At 41.0% G+C, this 17,061-nt stretch overlaps 1 protein-coding gene across 6 annotated transcripts in view; it reads left to right on the plus strand.

The window, feature by feature from the left end:
• The first annotated feature begins 2,394 nt into the window (after positions 1–2,394).
• MYOM1 (myomesin 1) overlaps positions 2,395–17,061 on the plus strand; it is a 79,043-nt gene continuing 64,376 nt past the window's right edge. For 2 of the 6 annotated variants that reach the window (XM_040587012.1, XM_040587014.1), the window contains exons 1-2: positions 2,450–2,797; positions 8,909–9,398. In XM_040587012.1, coding sequence (XP_040442946.1) covers positions 8,971–9,398 — 428 coding nt within the window. In that variant the 5' untranslated portion in view covers positions 2,450–2,797; positions 8,909–8,970. Of the gene's footprint in view, positions 2,798–5,269; positions 5,380–8,908; positions 9,399–17,061 lie in introns of those variants that run through there. The other 4 variants (XM_040587016.1, XM_040587017.1, XM_040587018.1 and 1 more) reach the window with 3 other exon arrangements.

Below are 17,061 nucleotides of genomic sequence, written 5' to 3' on the forward strand. Positions count from 1 at the left end.
TCATGTAGCCCATCTAGAGCAAAAAAAAAACCCCAAATCAGGAAGAACAGATCGAGTAACCTATTTTTTTATAACATGATAAATCATTTTCCAAACAATAGAAGTGCAACAGATTGAGTCCATCTGGATTCAATATCCTACCACCTGGAAAACTGTTAATTAAAATGGCAAATTTACGTAAGAGATGTAGGGCAGCCAAGCCCTACGCTAGCCCAATGGCTAGTCAAGCAATACCAGGTTTTGGTGAGAAGGGAAGAACTGGAGGAGAGATTTTAGTAGCAAAGGAACAGTCTTGGGAGTGGTATTTAATTTTTCTGCTGGTGGTCTTATTATCAAAAAATAGAAAGGTTCTAATGTAATTTGCTGACTACATAACATTGAGGGGCATCTGCCTGCAAAGAAGGATTAGAGTATTATATAGCAGTAAGGCTTAGAGTAATTGAGATGAAATTCAGTAGTACAGAGTGCAAGGTCATGAGATGTAAGTTGTTACTAGATTGCCTCAGCTGGAAGTGACTGGGGACTGAAGAGATCTGAAGACGTTAATCAGCCAGAACGACTGTAAGCTACCAATATAATGCATGTGTGAAAAAGGCCAATGCAACTATAAAGTTTATCGGTTGAGTTTTTTTCAGCAGAGACAGAAATGTGTCACAGTATGAAGGTAACGGTCTCTAATGAAACTGCTTCTGGAGTACTGTATGTGGTTCAGGTCACCCCTGGTGCAGAAAGATAACTCCAAGCGGGACCAGGTACAGATGGGCTTTGCTAAGTTTATGACAAATGTTTTTCCATCTTTGCCTGTCAGCAGGTAGAAGGAAGGAGCGTACAGTGAGGAAGCCGGGACCAGGGGTGGAGCTATGCTGTCGTCCTGACCAGCGACCTCTGTACATGGGGGAGTGATCCACACAGCAGTTCACCCAAGCTTGCTCAGGCCTGTGCTGTGCTGTGCCAGGCTGTGCTGCAGGTACGGCACAGCCTTCGGGCTGCTGCACACATGCCTTAGCTGTGGGTTTAACTTTTCCAGCTGATTGCACCAAGGAGCCTGCAGGCAGCTCCCACACGGCACCAGCAATTACACCACCTGCATGGCCTCGCCTGTGTCCAGCAGTGCAGTGAGAAGTTCTCTTGTGAACATCCTTTCTGTTTGACAGTAGAATTGATAAATAGTTGTTTTCTTGTGAGAAAATCCCATAATAGCTGAAATGACTGAAATGGGGGATCCTTTTCTGACAGGGTCTGCATGGTGTGCTGCATATGGGTTGTGAGTCACAGAATCACAGAATGGTTGGTTTTGGAAGGGACTTCTGGAGATCATCTAGGCCTACCCCCACTAAAGCAGGTTCTCCTACAGCAGGTTGCACAGAATCTCATCCAGGCGGGTTTTGAATGTCTCCAGAGAAGGAGACTCCACAGCCTCTCTGGGCAGCCTGTGCCACTGCTCTGCCACCCTCAGGGTAAACAAGTTTTTCCTCATATTCAGACGAAACTGCCTGTGCTGCAGTTTGTGCCCATTGTCCCTTGTCCTGTCGCTGGGCACCGCTGAAAAGAGCCTGGCCCCGTCCTCTTGACACTCACACATGGGATATTTGTGTGCATTGATAAGATCCCCTCTCGGTCTTCCCTCCTCTGGGCTGAACAGGCCCAGCTCTCCCAGCCTGTCCTCACAAGGGAGATGCTCCAGTCCCCTCATCATCCCCTCCACAGCCCTCCGCTGGGCGCTCCCCAGCGGTTCCCTGTCTCTCCCGAACTGGGGAGCCCAGCACTGGACACAGCGCTCCAGGTGCGGCCTCAGCAGGGCAGAGCAGAGGGGCAGGATCACCTCCCCCCACCTGCTGGCCACGTTCCTCCCGATGCCCCCCAGGCCCCCATGGCACCCCCTTTGCTGAACTGCATTCGGTCCCCCCCGCCCAGCTCTCCAGCCTGCCCAGGCCTCGCTGAAGGGCAGCGCAGCCGCTGGGGTACCAGCCGCTCCTGCCGGGGCTGTGTCACCGCCAGCCTTGCTGAGGGCTCTGCCCCTTCACCCAGGGCGCTGGTGAGCCCGTTGGACAGGGCTGGGCCCAGCGCTGAGCCCTGGGGAACCCGCCAGCTACAGGCCTCCAGCTGGGCTCTGTGCTGCTGGTCACAGCCCCTGAGCTCTGTCTGCCATTCGGTCCTGTTTGATGCTACAGTGCCCGGGGTTCCCAGCATATAAGGGGGTGTAAGATTATCTGTACTATTTTCTTCTTACAGCGTTGGCACTAATACATTACATTTTGACTAACACCTTCCAGAGTCTGAGTGCTTTTCTTACTGGGATAATGACAGACCAGCACCTGCCAATGCAAAACAAGCAGTAACGTTCAGCACTCGTAGTGAAAAACTTGCAACAGTGTTGGTTCATTTCATACCTGATTAATTTCCCCCTACCTCTGCATGTCAAAATAAGATCTGAGAAATCCCTTTCTTATTTAACCTTTGTTTTCATGCAGAGCAACAATGGGAGGGCTGGAATCACAGACTGGCAGTGCAGGAAGTGGCAACATCCTCCTCTTTCTGCAACCCAGCCGCCATGTCTGTGAGGAGGAACTCGCTGATCAGAACTACTGGAAACTTCAAATGAGATTTCTAGCCGTATCAAGGAGAAAGTGCACTTGGTCTTCCAGGTGTGAGGCCAGACTCTCAAACTGCAGCAGGCTGTTCCTAGTCAGTTCTGTTAGAAGTCTGACTCCATGTGAAATACACGAAGGAGAGTGATGCAGAGAATAAACAGAAAAACTGACTTTACCTGGGAATTAAGATCTTCTCATGGGTGAAGGTAAGGGAACACAGATCTCCCTTGTCTTCAGTGGGTTATGAAGATGGCTAATTAGGGTATAATGGAGAATAGCACATCTTCCGAAAGTAATTTTTTTCTGGAGAAATACATCTTTTTTTGGGAATCCATTCGATAATTTGACCCAAATTTGAAAATAAATTCCAGAAGACAACACACATACTCAAAAACTGTCCTCCAAAAACTTTTTTGCTAGTTTCATTTAGGAATCTAGTTAAAGAGATGGACTTGGATGCAGTGGAATTTGACTAATACCCACAGCTACAGGATGCTGTAGCTCTCAATACTTCAATGGACAAGTTATTTTTTCAGCTGTGTCAGGTTCTAAATTAATCTTCCAGCTTTCCCATTCAGAAAAACAAACCGGTCTCTGGCACTATGTAATTCTAATAAGCAGAAGACAGAACTAACATTTCCAAAGAGTTTCTCTCCCAGGACTGATGTGACTAAATACATGTAGTTACACAGTGCCTCAGGGATTCCGAGACTTACAGAGCTCCAAGTGGTTTGAAACATGTGCTTTGGTATTCAAATAAGATTTAAGTGGTTTAAGATTAGCTGTGGGTATTATCTCATTTTAAAGTCATATATAACTGTAAATTTAAGTGGCAAAGTAATGAAAGAACCCAAACAATTTTGCTGTCACACTCCACCTATCTCCATTTTATTTACAGAATAAACAGAGGCAGTACAGAATTTGAAAACTGTATTGGACTTGGTAGTGCCATTATACCCGGAAAAACACTGAAAATGTTGTTTAGATTTTTATATCCCACCTGCGATCTATACAAATTGTATTGCAATGAAAGCAGAGAAACAAGATGTTTAATTGTTTTCATTTCTCTATATCTCTGAATTTTTAAAAAGCAATTTGCATGTGATTTAGTCTTTAAATGATCCACAGCAGATTAGGAGTCTGTAATAGAATCCAAGAGTCCATCCACTGAAGCCCCCATCTTCTCTAGCATAAAAATGTATATTATAGCCCAGATTCTATAGGTCAGTGGCTCTGCCATTGGCACAGAATTCTGGGGGGCAGTAGAGGTTGTATTTGGGTTCCCATTTTTCGTTCTGTTGTTGCAATTTTGCACAGTTTCCTTAGCCAAGACACAGTTTCTATGACTGTACAACTTTTGTATGTGTACAAACACAAACTTTGTGTGCTGAAGAGCAAAGACCAAAAGCCCATATGGTTAATGTAGTGGAGCAGTTCCTGGTGTGGGATATGAAGAGGCATGTGAACTTACTTCATGGTGAGGCATCAGGCATCAGTTAACAGCTCCGCAGGCAACAAGTAGCTACTGGGGAGAATGAAGAGATTTCAGGTGGAATCAAGGCAGTGAGGTGAAGAAGAAGATACTGATGAACCACCGTACAGAAAAACCTGAGACCTGTTGGCCTCATCCTGACCTTCTGCTGGTGGTTCCACCCATAAGGGAGAAGACCTCAGCAGAGGAGTAAGATCTGAAAAGTCCTCAGTTTTGTTGCCTGGTGGGTGTGGTGGAAAGTGCTATAGCAGAACTGAGAGGGTTAATATTTCTGTCAATGCAAATGCACAAAAGAGAGTGGACTAATCACTTGTATTGAAAGTTAAATATACAGTGCAGAGCAAAATCTGTATTTACAACGAAGTCACAGTGTATTCCACCTATTAGACCTCAGATGATGGAAATTGTTGTGATGTAATATTCAGCTGCGCTGATTGTACATTTCTGTGCCAAAATGCTGTAACCAAAATGAAAGAAGACAAGCCCATTTAATTATACCTAGAGGTAACAGTGTTCAATTTAGAAACAAAAGGTTGGATCTTAGAGCTGCGTTATATATATATACTTAAATGCCTCATGAGGTCATGATTTTAATGTAGTATTTTATCTTAAATAAGATGATAAAGTAAAACTTTGTCAACAGAACAAAGTAAATTTTTAATGAATTTTAACATGTTGAATAGCTTTATAAAGTTTTGCTGCTAACTACTTCTCTAGATTGTTTGTCTTTTTGTTATTAAGCTGAAATATCTACATTACACACACTGTGGCTTGGCATGAAAAAAGAAAGAAAGGAACCCATAAAATATTCACATTCTTGTACCATGGCAGAGGTCAATATGGGGACTGATCTTCCCTCATTTCTGGTTCATGACACAATAAATATTTTTTTCTCTCCTAAATCTGATTTAACTAAGGAAAAAAAATCTTAGAAATAATTTTGAAACGAAATGCTGATTTTATATGGAATTTAGTGAAAATGCTTTAAGGGGAGAACTCAGTGTGAAGCTCCTGTCATCACGTCTTTGCACAGAGATAGCACAGGGTATCGGTATCTCTCTCTCTCTCTCTCCTTCTTCGATGCTATATTTATCACCCTCCTGGCCATAAAAGGTCTGGACTGGGGCTCTGACATTCCACTGACTGCAGGCATTATTTTTGTTCTGGACCTTGAAGTCCAGTTCTTACCCCTCATCCTGACTACCTCTTTCTTTGCTGGCTTCATCATTGCTCTGTTTTTCTGCTATTACATCCACTTGAGAGCTATTCCATTTGCTGCCATTCATTTGGGCTCTGGTAAGTGTTCCTTTATGATTCTATGTGTTCAATTATTTTTAATCTGAATCTGTAATGACGAGTTGATAGTAGCTTCCTTTATTCTTCTCAGTTCAGCAGTTACTTGAAGGGACTTGGGGACATGAACTGAAGACATTTGAGGGTTCCACTGTGAAACAAAGCAAAGTAGTGCAAAGGGTCACTTATTATTAATACAACTGTTTTTGCGTATTGTCCAGTAGTCTCAGATGAAGCATAGGTTACTGAGATACAGGAGGAATTTGTCATGTAACCTCCTTTGGGCTTAGAGAACGTATATATAATCTAAATATTTTCTAGTTGCACAGGATGTCTTGTGATTTGTAAAACCATTAGCTGAGCTGAAGGAAATGTTATCATATTTTTTCCTGCTTACAAGTTTCTGGTTTTCACCTATTTCACTATTTTCATTGATTGATGGAGTAGGTCTTTAAAGAATTACACAGACTGGCAAACAGTGCAAGAGATAATGCCAAGAAAATCACTGTCTTTAATGTGTAGCCACGACCTATGAACAAGTACAGAACTGTTTGTCTCCTGAGTAGTCATTTTGAAAATTCAGTTCAACAGCTGCTAACATATAGCTCCAAACCCTGCGTATTCATCTAACTATGGCCACTAATATTTTTAGGCCAAGCTCTGCAGTTATGAAATGCTACACAGATCTTGAGAGGGAGTGTTGCCCTCACACTAAAGGGGGCTGATTAGTGGACACAAACTAAGTAGGTGCAGATAGCATGGATTTTATAAAATCTAAGAAATTGCAGTCAACCAGATAATCAGACAGTACTTCAAATAGGAGCAAAATCCTTACAAGGTTCAGAGTTTCTTGTCATCTCCAATAGCATCAAACTACTATATCTGATCAGACTATTGTAACTAACTGATCCTGACTTGTGAGCAATGCTTGATGTGTCAGAGGAAATATAAAACATAACTCATAGTGTGATAAAATACCTATAAAAGAAGTTTCCTCTTATATGACGTCAGTATTGGCCTTTGATTTGAACCATGAGAGCTGACTCAGTGCTTAGCTCCCGCCTTACTGCCTTAGTTTTACCCCTGTCGTAGACTCTTTCTCTTATTCCTGAGGACAGTGAGATCCAGACCCTTTATGTTTGGAAGAAAAAGGTTGCCTTTGTGAATTTTAACTATGCTGACTTTAAGTCCACTGCTTATTCTTTTGCTCTGGTAAGATGTGAATGAAATGCCTCATTTAACTTCTTCTTAATGGGCAACACATGCAGTGGTTATACTTGTGGATCATCTTCCTTACATTGAAGCCTGGAAGGTTCTGGGAACCCCTGAACAACAGGGCTAAACGGCTGTTAGCATTGTGGCTGTTGTATCTACAATGAAGCCAGCCAACACTACAAATAAAGCTGGTGAAGATGAAGGGAGACAACTGTAGTACTCTACAGAAGGAAAACAGGATGTTCTCATGTTCTTTCCCTTTCAGTGTGCGGGGGTCGATACTCATCTGTATGCCTTAACTTTGCTCAGCAGAGCTCACAATGGCTTGCAGACCCTTAACCTAGCTCTGTGAGCTGGGAGGGAAAGCAATGAAGAAAAACGGAGAAGAAATTTTCTGAAACTTGGGAAATTAAGAGGAACTACATAATACCTGAAGCTAACAAAATTAAAGAAATAATGACACAAAATATTGATAGGTATTAGAAACAAGGCTACTAGACAGAATAATTGCATTCTTCAGGCTTATGTGAAAAAATAGCCAGCAGGAGAAATAAGGGGATTGAAAAGGAACATAATTTTTTGCCGTGGAGAACAATGAGCTACCACTTTCTCATTCCTCCCCTTTCCTCAGATAAAAATCAAGTAAATTCATAAATTGGTCTTCCTGAAGTCACAGTTTCACTGTGGTCAGGATATCAGCAATTTCTTTTTACATACTTAAAGACTTCTGAATGACTGGCTTTCTTTTTGGCTTTCTGCCAACAAGTGATCTGTTCTGTTATCACATAAAGAGCAGTTCCCTTGAGAGAGCCCTGAAATACAAGAAAGTTGAAACTTTTTTTTTTTTCCATAATTTGCCTTAGTCAGGGTGAGTATCTGAGCAGTTACCAAAGAGAATAGTTTGCAGTTTGTTGACTCACTATCAGAACCAAATACTGAAGAAAAAGCCAAAGACTGAAACCTAGGAAGCATAAAAACCAGGGAAAAAAATATCTTGATTTTCATGAAATCATGATTTACATTCCAGCTCAGTAAGTGCATTTTATGTCAAAACATCAGATTATTGTTCAGCAACATGAACAAAACCAGAAGCAGAACAAGTCTCCTTTTGTTGTGATTGATAGTAAAAAAACCCCATCAACCACTTCTCACCATTATTTTTAGATCTTCTTTAAGTTCATCTAAACATTTCCCTACTGTAACTCATTTCTGTTCATAATCATGTGCCTTTCAGGAACAATCCTAGCTGTGTTGTAAGCCTAATCACCAGTGATAAGAGAAAGGTTATCATAGGGATTAGTAGAGGCAAGCTTGCACGTCAGAGGAGAAGAATTCAGTTTTAATAACAGCAAAATAAAACAATAACAAAATAAAGAGTGAATTGCCAGCTTAAAAAAAAAAAAAACCTAAACAAGGGAAATCCTTTCTGCACTCAACCCTCATCCGATTTTGAGAGAGGAACCACCTCTCACCTGATCAAATTTCCTACTATGAGTGACTGCAAGACAATCTGATGACTGTGCAAAGTAAAACTTAGATGGGGCTGTCATCTGGAGGAAGTTTCTTGGCAATCTTGAACATGACATTCTAGATTAAAGAAAAAGGGTCATTTGGACTGAGGAGCATTACATTATTTTACTCATTGCATACAGATTGTATCCCTGATTAAACCAAAAGTACAATAAGCCATTTAAAATGGATCTCTGATATCACATACGAAATAATCAATGTAATGCACATTTACAGAAAAAGTTACATCCTTCTCAATCTTAACTCACTTTTTAATTCACTGTTAAAATATTAAACTAAATATTAAATTCAATCTAACAACTGGATTACAGAAATGAATGAAATATACATAGATTTGTATTTCAGTTTATATAGCCTTGTTGGAATTCCTCATGCCTTTTTAAATAATTCATTACCTTATTCTCACTTTTGTAATTTAACAAAAGTATTTACACCATCCCTGAAGAAGCTGAACATATACAATTTCATTAGTTCACAGTAATGAATGGAGAATCTGAGCATGCAAAATTTGAGTAGTTTGCAGTAACAGGGAGACCAACTACAAATGAAACAGACACAATAGTGCAGGTTTTCTCTCATGATGAATGGCATATGACTATCTTGAAACTCAAATTCAAACCTATCTTAGAGTCTAACACACATCATAGAAAGATAACTCTAAATTCATTGCATTTTATTTTTGAAGTTTTAAGTTCTGTGTTAGTTTGTAGGAAGTTGTGTATTAATTGTATGCTAACTCAGAACTTCCTTTGACAGTAGTCCTTATGTTTGTTCTGTCCTTTTTCAGACACTGTCCTGTTTATTTACATTCAGAAACATACTGTAAAAAAACAAAATTAGAAGACACCCATGATGTCTTTACCTTTCTACCAAAGACACCATGAGCACTACGACCGTGCGTACCGCCATAAAGCACTGCAGTCCACTCTAAACCAGTACCAAAAGGAAACAAAAAGCAAATCTGCTGTCTATGCTCAAGGATCTACAGCTTACACTAGGGGCTCTGCTGCCTACCGCCATGCATCTGCAGCAGACTTCAGCCTTGCCTCTTCAGCAGCATATAGTCATGGCTCTTCAGCCTATGACCTTGAGTCAGCAGCCTACAGCTATGGATCTACAGCCTATGATCACTCTGCTGCACAAAGTAAAAGATCTGCTGCCTACAGTCTTGACTCTGAATCCCTCAGCCAGAGCTCAGCTGCCTACAGCCATGGATCTGAATCCATCAACAAGCTGGCTGCAGCCTACAGGCTGGGATCTGAAGCCTACAGTCTCGGGTAAGTACATCCGTCTTTGGAACAATATTCTGAAACAAAAATGTCCAACCACCTCCCACTGAAATCAATGGCAAAACTCTCCTCCTCCACAGAAATTGTCTCTGTAACTTGGTGTTAATGCATTTTCCAGGTGTGGTGTTTTCCTTTGGCTTTGGCAGTGGGAAGGACTGTGGCCAGCTTAGTTTGTTGGACTAAACCATGTTTGATGATTGGATTGGCATAAGAATAGCACTGGCAGTGATGATGTGGTTGAATGATGACATATTCATGCTCCAAACTGATTAGGCATAAACCACTTCTCCTTCCAAGTTGTTTAGCCATATTAGTACAGCTGAATTTAATATGCAGTGTTGAGATAGTTTTTGCTTTGAGGCTGGATTTTATCTGGCCAGGTTGGAGCAGTAAAATAACTTAAGGCTGTTCACACAAGTTTGAGCTGACATATCCATATATCATTAAACAATTGTCCTTTTGCCTAATGGTTTTACTTTTATGGTGAGTGATTCAAGAAATAGAAATTTTCACACTGTATATTGGTTGAGGCATACTATTTCCAAAGTAGGAATACCCTGAAGTGTTTCTTGCACTAGAATAGCAGTTATGCTTAGCTGCCATGGTTTTTGTTTAATTAAGATGATAGATATTGCCTAAGCAATTACATTAGCCGAATATTTCAGATATCATAGCCTCACATTATGTCTATGTATCGCAGAGATTTACAGAAATTAGGGGCATATTAAAGTAAGATTAGAGCAGCTGTTAGCAATAAAGGAAACAATCAAGAAATTATAGCCCAAAACATCTGCTTACTGTTATATTACTGTAAGATTTAGAGTATTATTAACAGAACTGGTCAAGACTTGTCCATCAGAAAATTTAAATTTTGAAAACTGAATATCCTTCAAGGATTGTGGATAAAGATGGAATTTTGGCCAAAACCACTGAGGGAAAGACTACCTGTACCACAGTAAACAATACCTTGTGATTACAGCCTTCACTTGGCTTTCAGGAAGTTCAGGGACAAGTCTCTATTTGCCTGGGTCTGTTCAGGAGTTTGAACCTCAGGCTGTTAGAGCCCAGATGAATGACTTGACTATCTGGGGCTGGGTCATATCAAGTCTTTGCTGTTGCAGCAATTTCACTTGTGCAAATAATTAACCACTGAGTGGAGCAGCAAGAAGCTTGTTTATAATCTGCTGATGAAGAGAAGTAAGCTGGAGATCCTGGGACTGGTGGTTATGTTTCCAGAGAGTTGGGTAGGGGAAAATATCCCAAATTTCTGCAGTGATGTAGCAGTGCCTTCATGCTACTGCTGACTCTAACCCAAAGCTGCCTTCTTCTCATAGAAAATGTTCTTACGGGAACATTATCTGAAGTTGCAAAAAATTATTGTAAAGTAACCTGCTTCTGAGTCCCAGTTACAAGCGCTTCAGTAACTGGTTTGTCAAGTGAGTTTCTTCTGAAACCTGTATATTCTCATCAAGAACTCCTCTAACATCAGCAAAGTAATGTTAAAGGAAATGGAATTGCTTAATTAGTAGAGAACTTAAAACATTTCCAGGTTTCCTGAGGTTTTGTTCAAGATAATAGTTTTTGGTTTAAAATAGTATATTTAGTGGGAATTCTAAACTACTTTGTAGTACAAGAGTTGCCAACAGGTTGATATATTATCCTAGGAATCAGACATAAGAATGTCTCTGTTGTAACTTCTCTTTTTTCTGTGATACTGTCTTTGTGTTGGAAGTCTGAGAAACTCAGTGCTGCTATGTAAGACTAGATGCTATTTAAATCTCTTTTGCACAAAAATTTATTAATACCTGAGACAATATGGTTCTGAACTATAATCCCAATATTTAACCTAATTTTATGGTTAATATGACCTCTATGGTAGTATTTATTAGGGTTTTGCAACCCATTTTTGCTGTAATTTGCAAGAGGTAAAGTAGAACAAATAATGTGACTATATGGTTAAATGTTGTGGCAATTTGAAGTAATTCTTTCCACGTTTGTACTGTCTTCCCCAGCTGTCCCAAAACACTCCCAGGGATAATGTGAAGACAAAAAGTTTTACTAAAATAAATTCAGCAAATCAAAGACTTTCTTTTTCACCCATATGAAAGGAATGGTGTAGCAAGGAAAAAAAAAAAAAAAGAAAATGAGCCTTCAAACTCTTTCAATTTTCAAAAAGTAGAAAGAGTCTTGAATTGAAATGCTCCATCTAAATGACCTACAACAGTGGTGGTTGCTTGAAACCTGAATGGACACATGAATCCAAATCCAGCTAAAATTCTTTGTCTAACAATTGGTTATTGCAGTCACTGAATTTTAACATCAAATATATACTTATGTATAACGGATATAGTTTGTGGATAAACCCCTCCAAGCTTAACAGGAAAAGTTTACTATTCAAACATTAAACTTTTATTCCGTTCACTTCTTATTTTTATCTAAAATACCTTTTGCTAAACTTTATTATACTTGCAAAATTTAAGTCTCCTCTTTTTCTGTAGCAACTGTATGAAAGAGAGTGTTCATGAAGCAACAGTGTTGGCATCCGCTTAGTGCTATGTGGGAAATTTATCATGGGAAAAGACTGGAGAAGGACTAGGGGTTAGGTAACCTATAAGACCTTGACCTGAACCCAGTTCTCTGATGTTGAAGCCTTGCATGAGTGGAAAACATGTCCAGAGCATGGACATGGACAGCTTGAAGGAGCTGCAGCTTGTTTTTTCATGAGGACAACGAAGTCCCCGTTTGCAAGTGGGCTATCCTTTCCCCACATTTAAAGTCTTCTTTACATCATGACAGCTTGAAGAAGTAAAAGGAGTGAAATGAAAACAGGCAAAACCAAGAGCAAGTACGGAAGCTTGCAACTTTGCCAAAGTGCCAAACCCTGGGCTCCTAAAAGACAGCAAGTCTTACTATTTAAAGATTGCTGCTTCACATCTAGCCCTCTCTACCAGATTGAGGGGCTGTCTGTAAGCGTACACTGCTTCTTTGGCCTCCACAGAGCCAGGAAGAGTGGGGTGTGCTGCTTCCCCCAAGGGAAGGAAGGATCCATGCAGGAGAGGGATGGCAGCTCTCTCCCACAAGCCATTGTTGTGGCCACCCCATCCTTTTCCCTGTCCAATCCTTTCCCCTGTCCCATCCTCAGCAGCTGCTGGGGTGGGCAGCTTGGCTCTTGTGGGAGAACCTTCTTCCCATAGCACCGCTCCATCCTCTGTGCGCTTCTAAGAAGCTTTGAGTCAGGTCTGCCAAAGCTGCCTATAGCACTACAGGCCTGTCAAACGAGACTGCTGGATTAAACCTGCTTACCTCTTTTTTTGGAAGCTCAGTCATTTGCCTTTGCTCAAACTTTCACTGCTTTTCCATGAGTAATTTTCCTGGCCAGCAGCATCAGATAATCCCATCGTGACACAGACAGGTTATCTGCCACCAAATGGGCCAGAGACTTGCTTAGAGAGAAACCAGCAGTTATTGGTGTGGCTCAAGCATTTGCATATATTTTGCAGGTCAAGAGAAACAGAAAAGACATGGTATAATTCAGGTGAACCAAGCACACAGGGCAGAGATGCCCTACTAGCATGCAATCAATTAGGCTGCCGGACAGTAAGAGTGAATGCTCTTCTGAGCAACGTTGTAACCAGGGTTGAGACAGGGCTGTGTAAATAATATACTTAAAGAAATATGAGAAGACCATGATCTTGGCATTGCTCATCCTTTGGTTTATTACAGGTGAGGGTTAAGAAGGTGGCTTCCAGACTTCATAACTGGGCATATTGTTTTAATGAGACCTGCTGCAAAGAAACAATCCCACTTCAAAAAAATTATTTTTGTGGAAGCTGTGTTAGGGAACAGCATGGTTATTGCCAGCAGTATGCCTGGGCCTGTGACAAATCTGTCAGCAACTTAACTTGAATATAGTAACCAGAAAACACCTCTCATCTTTAGAGGCTGGCTTTAAAGAGCTCTTTGCTGAAATATTTTTTTTTCTTTTTTCTTGTAACTGAGTTTGCCAATCTATCTCCTCTTTATGGTGACTAAATTCAAACATTGCATATTAGGAAAGAAGCAGCTGCTACAGAGCCTGGAAAATGCCTCTTGGCTAATGGGGCTCCTTCAGCAGATGCAGCCACTGTGTGTACCAAATGCATCCCTTTCTGCTGTCCAAGTAAAGTGAAAGAGAGATGTAACAAAAGCATGCTAAGGACAAAAACCATGATTTTCTAGAGGTATAAAAGAGCTTACAGGTGCTTTTTCATTCAGGGGTGGAATAACTAAGGAATTGGGTGTTGTGGTCCACTCACAGAACACATTTCTGCATCCACTGGTCACAGACTGTGCAGGGTGGGAAACCTGTCCCTTCAGGCACAGAAACAAGGGCAGTGCCAACATATTGAAGTACATTTCTATCTGAGAATAAGACAATAAAAGAAAACCTCTGTTTGGGGAGTTTCAGATGTCCTGCACAGTGTTGTTGTCTTTAGTTCCTCTGTTGGGCTAAAGCAAAAAGCTAATAGTGTCTGTTTTTCACACCTCTACAGGGCAATGCCTGTGCCTTTAGCATTTGCAGTCACGCAACTCCCAATTCAGTGACTGCTGAGAAAGTAGGAAAATGCTGGTGTTGATAGTTTAACATGCTGAAAGCCATCAAAAAGTGAGGACAGTAGGCTTGGGTCACCAACCTTGATAAGGCAGTACAGATAGTATCTGATCTGTAAAAAACCATACATATGCGCTCTGGGCATATCAAATGAGACTGAAAGCTGTTAAAAGGTCATGGTACTGTTCCTCCCCGTGAAACTAGAGAGCACTGATACCCTGCTCCTTCTCCTCCAGGGAGATTCTGTTCCACATATCAGCTAAAAGGTTGGAACATTTTAAAATAAAGGGCAAGATTTTAGAATCTGGTTCAAGAAAGTAGAGTCCTTCTTTGGGCTACCTAAATAAAGATTGTAGGCAGGGTTTGGGTTTTGTGTTGCACAGGAAGAAATGGTAATAACAAAAAAAGGGAAACAGGGAAATAAACATCATGACAGTAATAGTGATCAATTTGTTTTCCTGTGTGAGGAGTTCCATTTGAATATGCACTTCTACTAGCATCCATATAGCTCTGCCTGAATGGAAGCAAATGATAACAGGATTTGGAAAAGAGAAACATTTTCTTCTGCTTCAAATGCATTTATCTCAGCTCGTGGTTTATGCAGTGCAACTCTAAAAAAGATTTTTGAGTTACTCTGGATACTTCTCTGAAAGCACCAGCTGGATGCTCTGATGTGGTCATGAAGAAATTAGAAATTTAGGAACAGCTGTGAGAGAAAGTGAAAATAAAATAGAAAGCATATTATGTCAGTGCATTAATCCAAGGTATGCTTGTAGCTGAAATACTAGGCACAGTGCTGATCATCTAATTTCAAACAGTACAGTCTGAAACCAGAAAAAAGATCAGATATCAGCAAGTAGGGTAGTGGGAGGTGTGGAATATGTTCTATTGGGAGAAGGTAAGACACTGGAGCTCTTACCTTGGGACAGAGGCAAACGTGGGTATGTAACTTTAATGTATAAAATAGTGAAATGTGCAGAATGAACAAGGAATGATTTTTCACACAGAGGGGTATGTAAACACAGAAGAGATTATAAGAATCACAAAAGAAAGTGCCATTTTCATATATGCATTGTAAGCTCACTGCTACAGCCAGGATGCAACCTCTGGCTCAGGGTATCCCTAGGCTTTTGCTTGAAACCAAAAGGATTTATCCAGGGAGGTATTTCTTTACATAAACTTTCTTTTTACCTGCTCTTGACCATTGCTGGAACAGGAAACTGGTCTAAAAGCACCATTGGTGTTTTTCAATGGAATGCTTTTCACTGCAGCCTCGCTTAGTCCAGGTCAAGTTTCTGGAAGAGCAAATGTCTGAAGCAAATTGGTTGGAGTGTTGTGTTAGGGATCTGAGAACAGCAGACAATTACAGAATACCCATGGATCCATTATTCAGCTCATAGTTACCATCTGCACTTTTGATAGCTGAGCGCTCCCTCTTCTGTACCACTACAAAGTATTGGGACCCAACCCTTGCACAACACAACACAAAAAAAAGACAGCACAACAACTCTTACTGCAGCTGTACCTTCCAGAGAAAGAAGAAGGGAGGAAAAGGCATCTGGAAAGGTGCTTTTCTGGTCCTGACCACCTACACACAAGGGCTGACCAAAGGATGCAACAACTTGAAGGATCCAAGAGTAGTAATCCAGAAAATAATCAGGTGGCTGCAGCAAAAGGTGCCTCAATCAAGAGACATTATGGTTTAGAAAACTTGAAAGAGAGCGGGAATCAGCTGTGCATGTACAGTATGTTTAACCTAGTCATCACACCTCATAAAAGTCCCGGTTCTATCTCTGTTTCTCATGCTTCATTGTGATGGAGATCTCTGGTGTTAATCTGAAAGGTCTGGGGGATATTTTGATGAAGCCAGCTATAGAAGGCATTAAAAATGAAAGTGAGATATTCAACTTGAAAGACTTGCAGTGTTTGATTAAAAAAACAAACACCAAACAAACAGAACCTAGAGCAACTTATTCTTTCCTTTTCAAATAATTTTAGCAAGTTATAAGTGAAAGATGAAAAAAAATATGTAGGAAAGACATCAGCAAAAGTCCTAGCAAAGAGTGATGGGAACTGCTACGTACGCTCTCCATTAATTCCCTACACGAGTGTGTAACCTGGACCTGAACTGAAAACTAAACCAACAGAACAGCCAAATTCTTCTTTAGGAACAAAGAGCTAGTCTTGACTTAACTGTGCTCAAAATGCCTGAGCTGAAATTTTCACCACATTTCATCTGCTTTTATGAAAATAGAAACTTTTTGACATTTAAACTGAAGTTTAAATAATACTGTGATCCTTCACAATCCAGAAAAAAAAAGGAATCAAGTGGCCTCCTAAAGGGTTCAGACTAAAGTCCCTAGGAAATCTGATGGCAGTTAGAGTAAAAATTCCAGGTTTGTCCCATTTTAAAATAGGACAGGAATAAAAGTCACCTGCTAAGTAAAGAACTGCAGTTCCTTACAGACTATAGTTCAATTACGAAAAATAATGAAAATACTTTGCCTTTGATCTTTCTCACCACCTATTTGATGGCGAGTTCTCCCAACACATTGTGGTTGGCCATAGTGATTGTACTACATCGTTGCCCAACCCAGGAGCGAGGCCACTGCATACCCTGTTTCATTCTGTCTCTACCTTTTTATTTTACTCTGCTTGGACCATTCCTGAGTGTTTTCTGCTTGGATTTCTGTCCCTAAAGCTCGTTCCACCTCAATTGGACTCCTTCCCTGGAGGAAGAACCTGGCATCAGACCCTGGAGCAGATAGCATCTCTCTCCTGTAGGCTTAGTCTGTGCCTTGGCTGACCCAGTGGTGCCTGCTGTGGTAAACCCTTGGCCCCAGCCCTGTGGTGTGTGCCACAGCCTCTCGCTGGCTGTGCTTTTGTATGCATTGAAACCAGGAGGATGAGGAAAGAAGGAGAATCAGTGCACGGTTACTTTTACCTCCTGTACTGAGTGTGTCTTGGTGGTGGTGCTGTAGGCTCAGTGGTGGTGCCTATAAAGTGGGCACACAAGGAGCACAGGGGAGGGTGCTGTCTCACTGCGATGTGGGTGAGCTG

The sequence above is a fragment of the Falco naumanni genome, chromosome 3 (genome assembly GCF_017639655.2).
Source record: "Falco naumanni isolate bFalNau1 chromosome 3, bFalNau1.pat, whole genome shotgun sequence".
Classification (NCBI taxonomy): Eukaryota; Metazoa; Chordata; class Aves; order Falconiformes; family Falconidae; genus Falco; species Falco naumanni.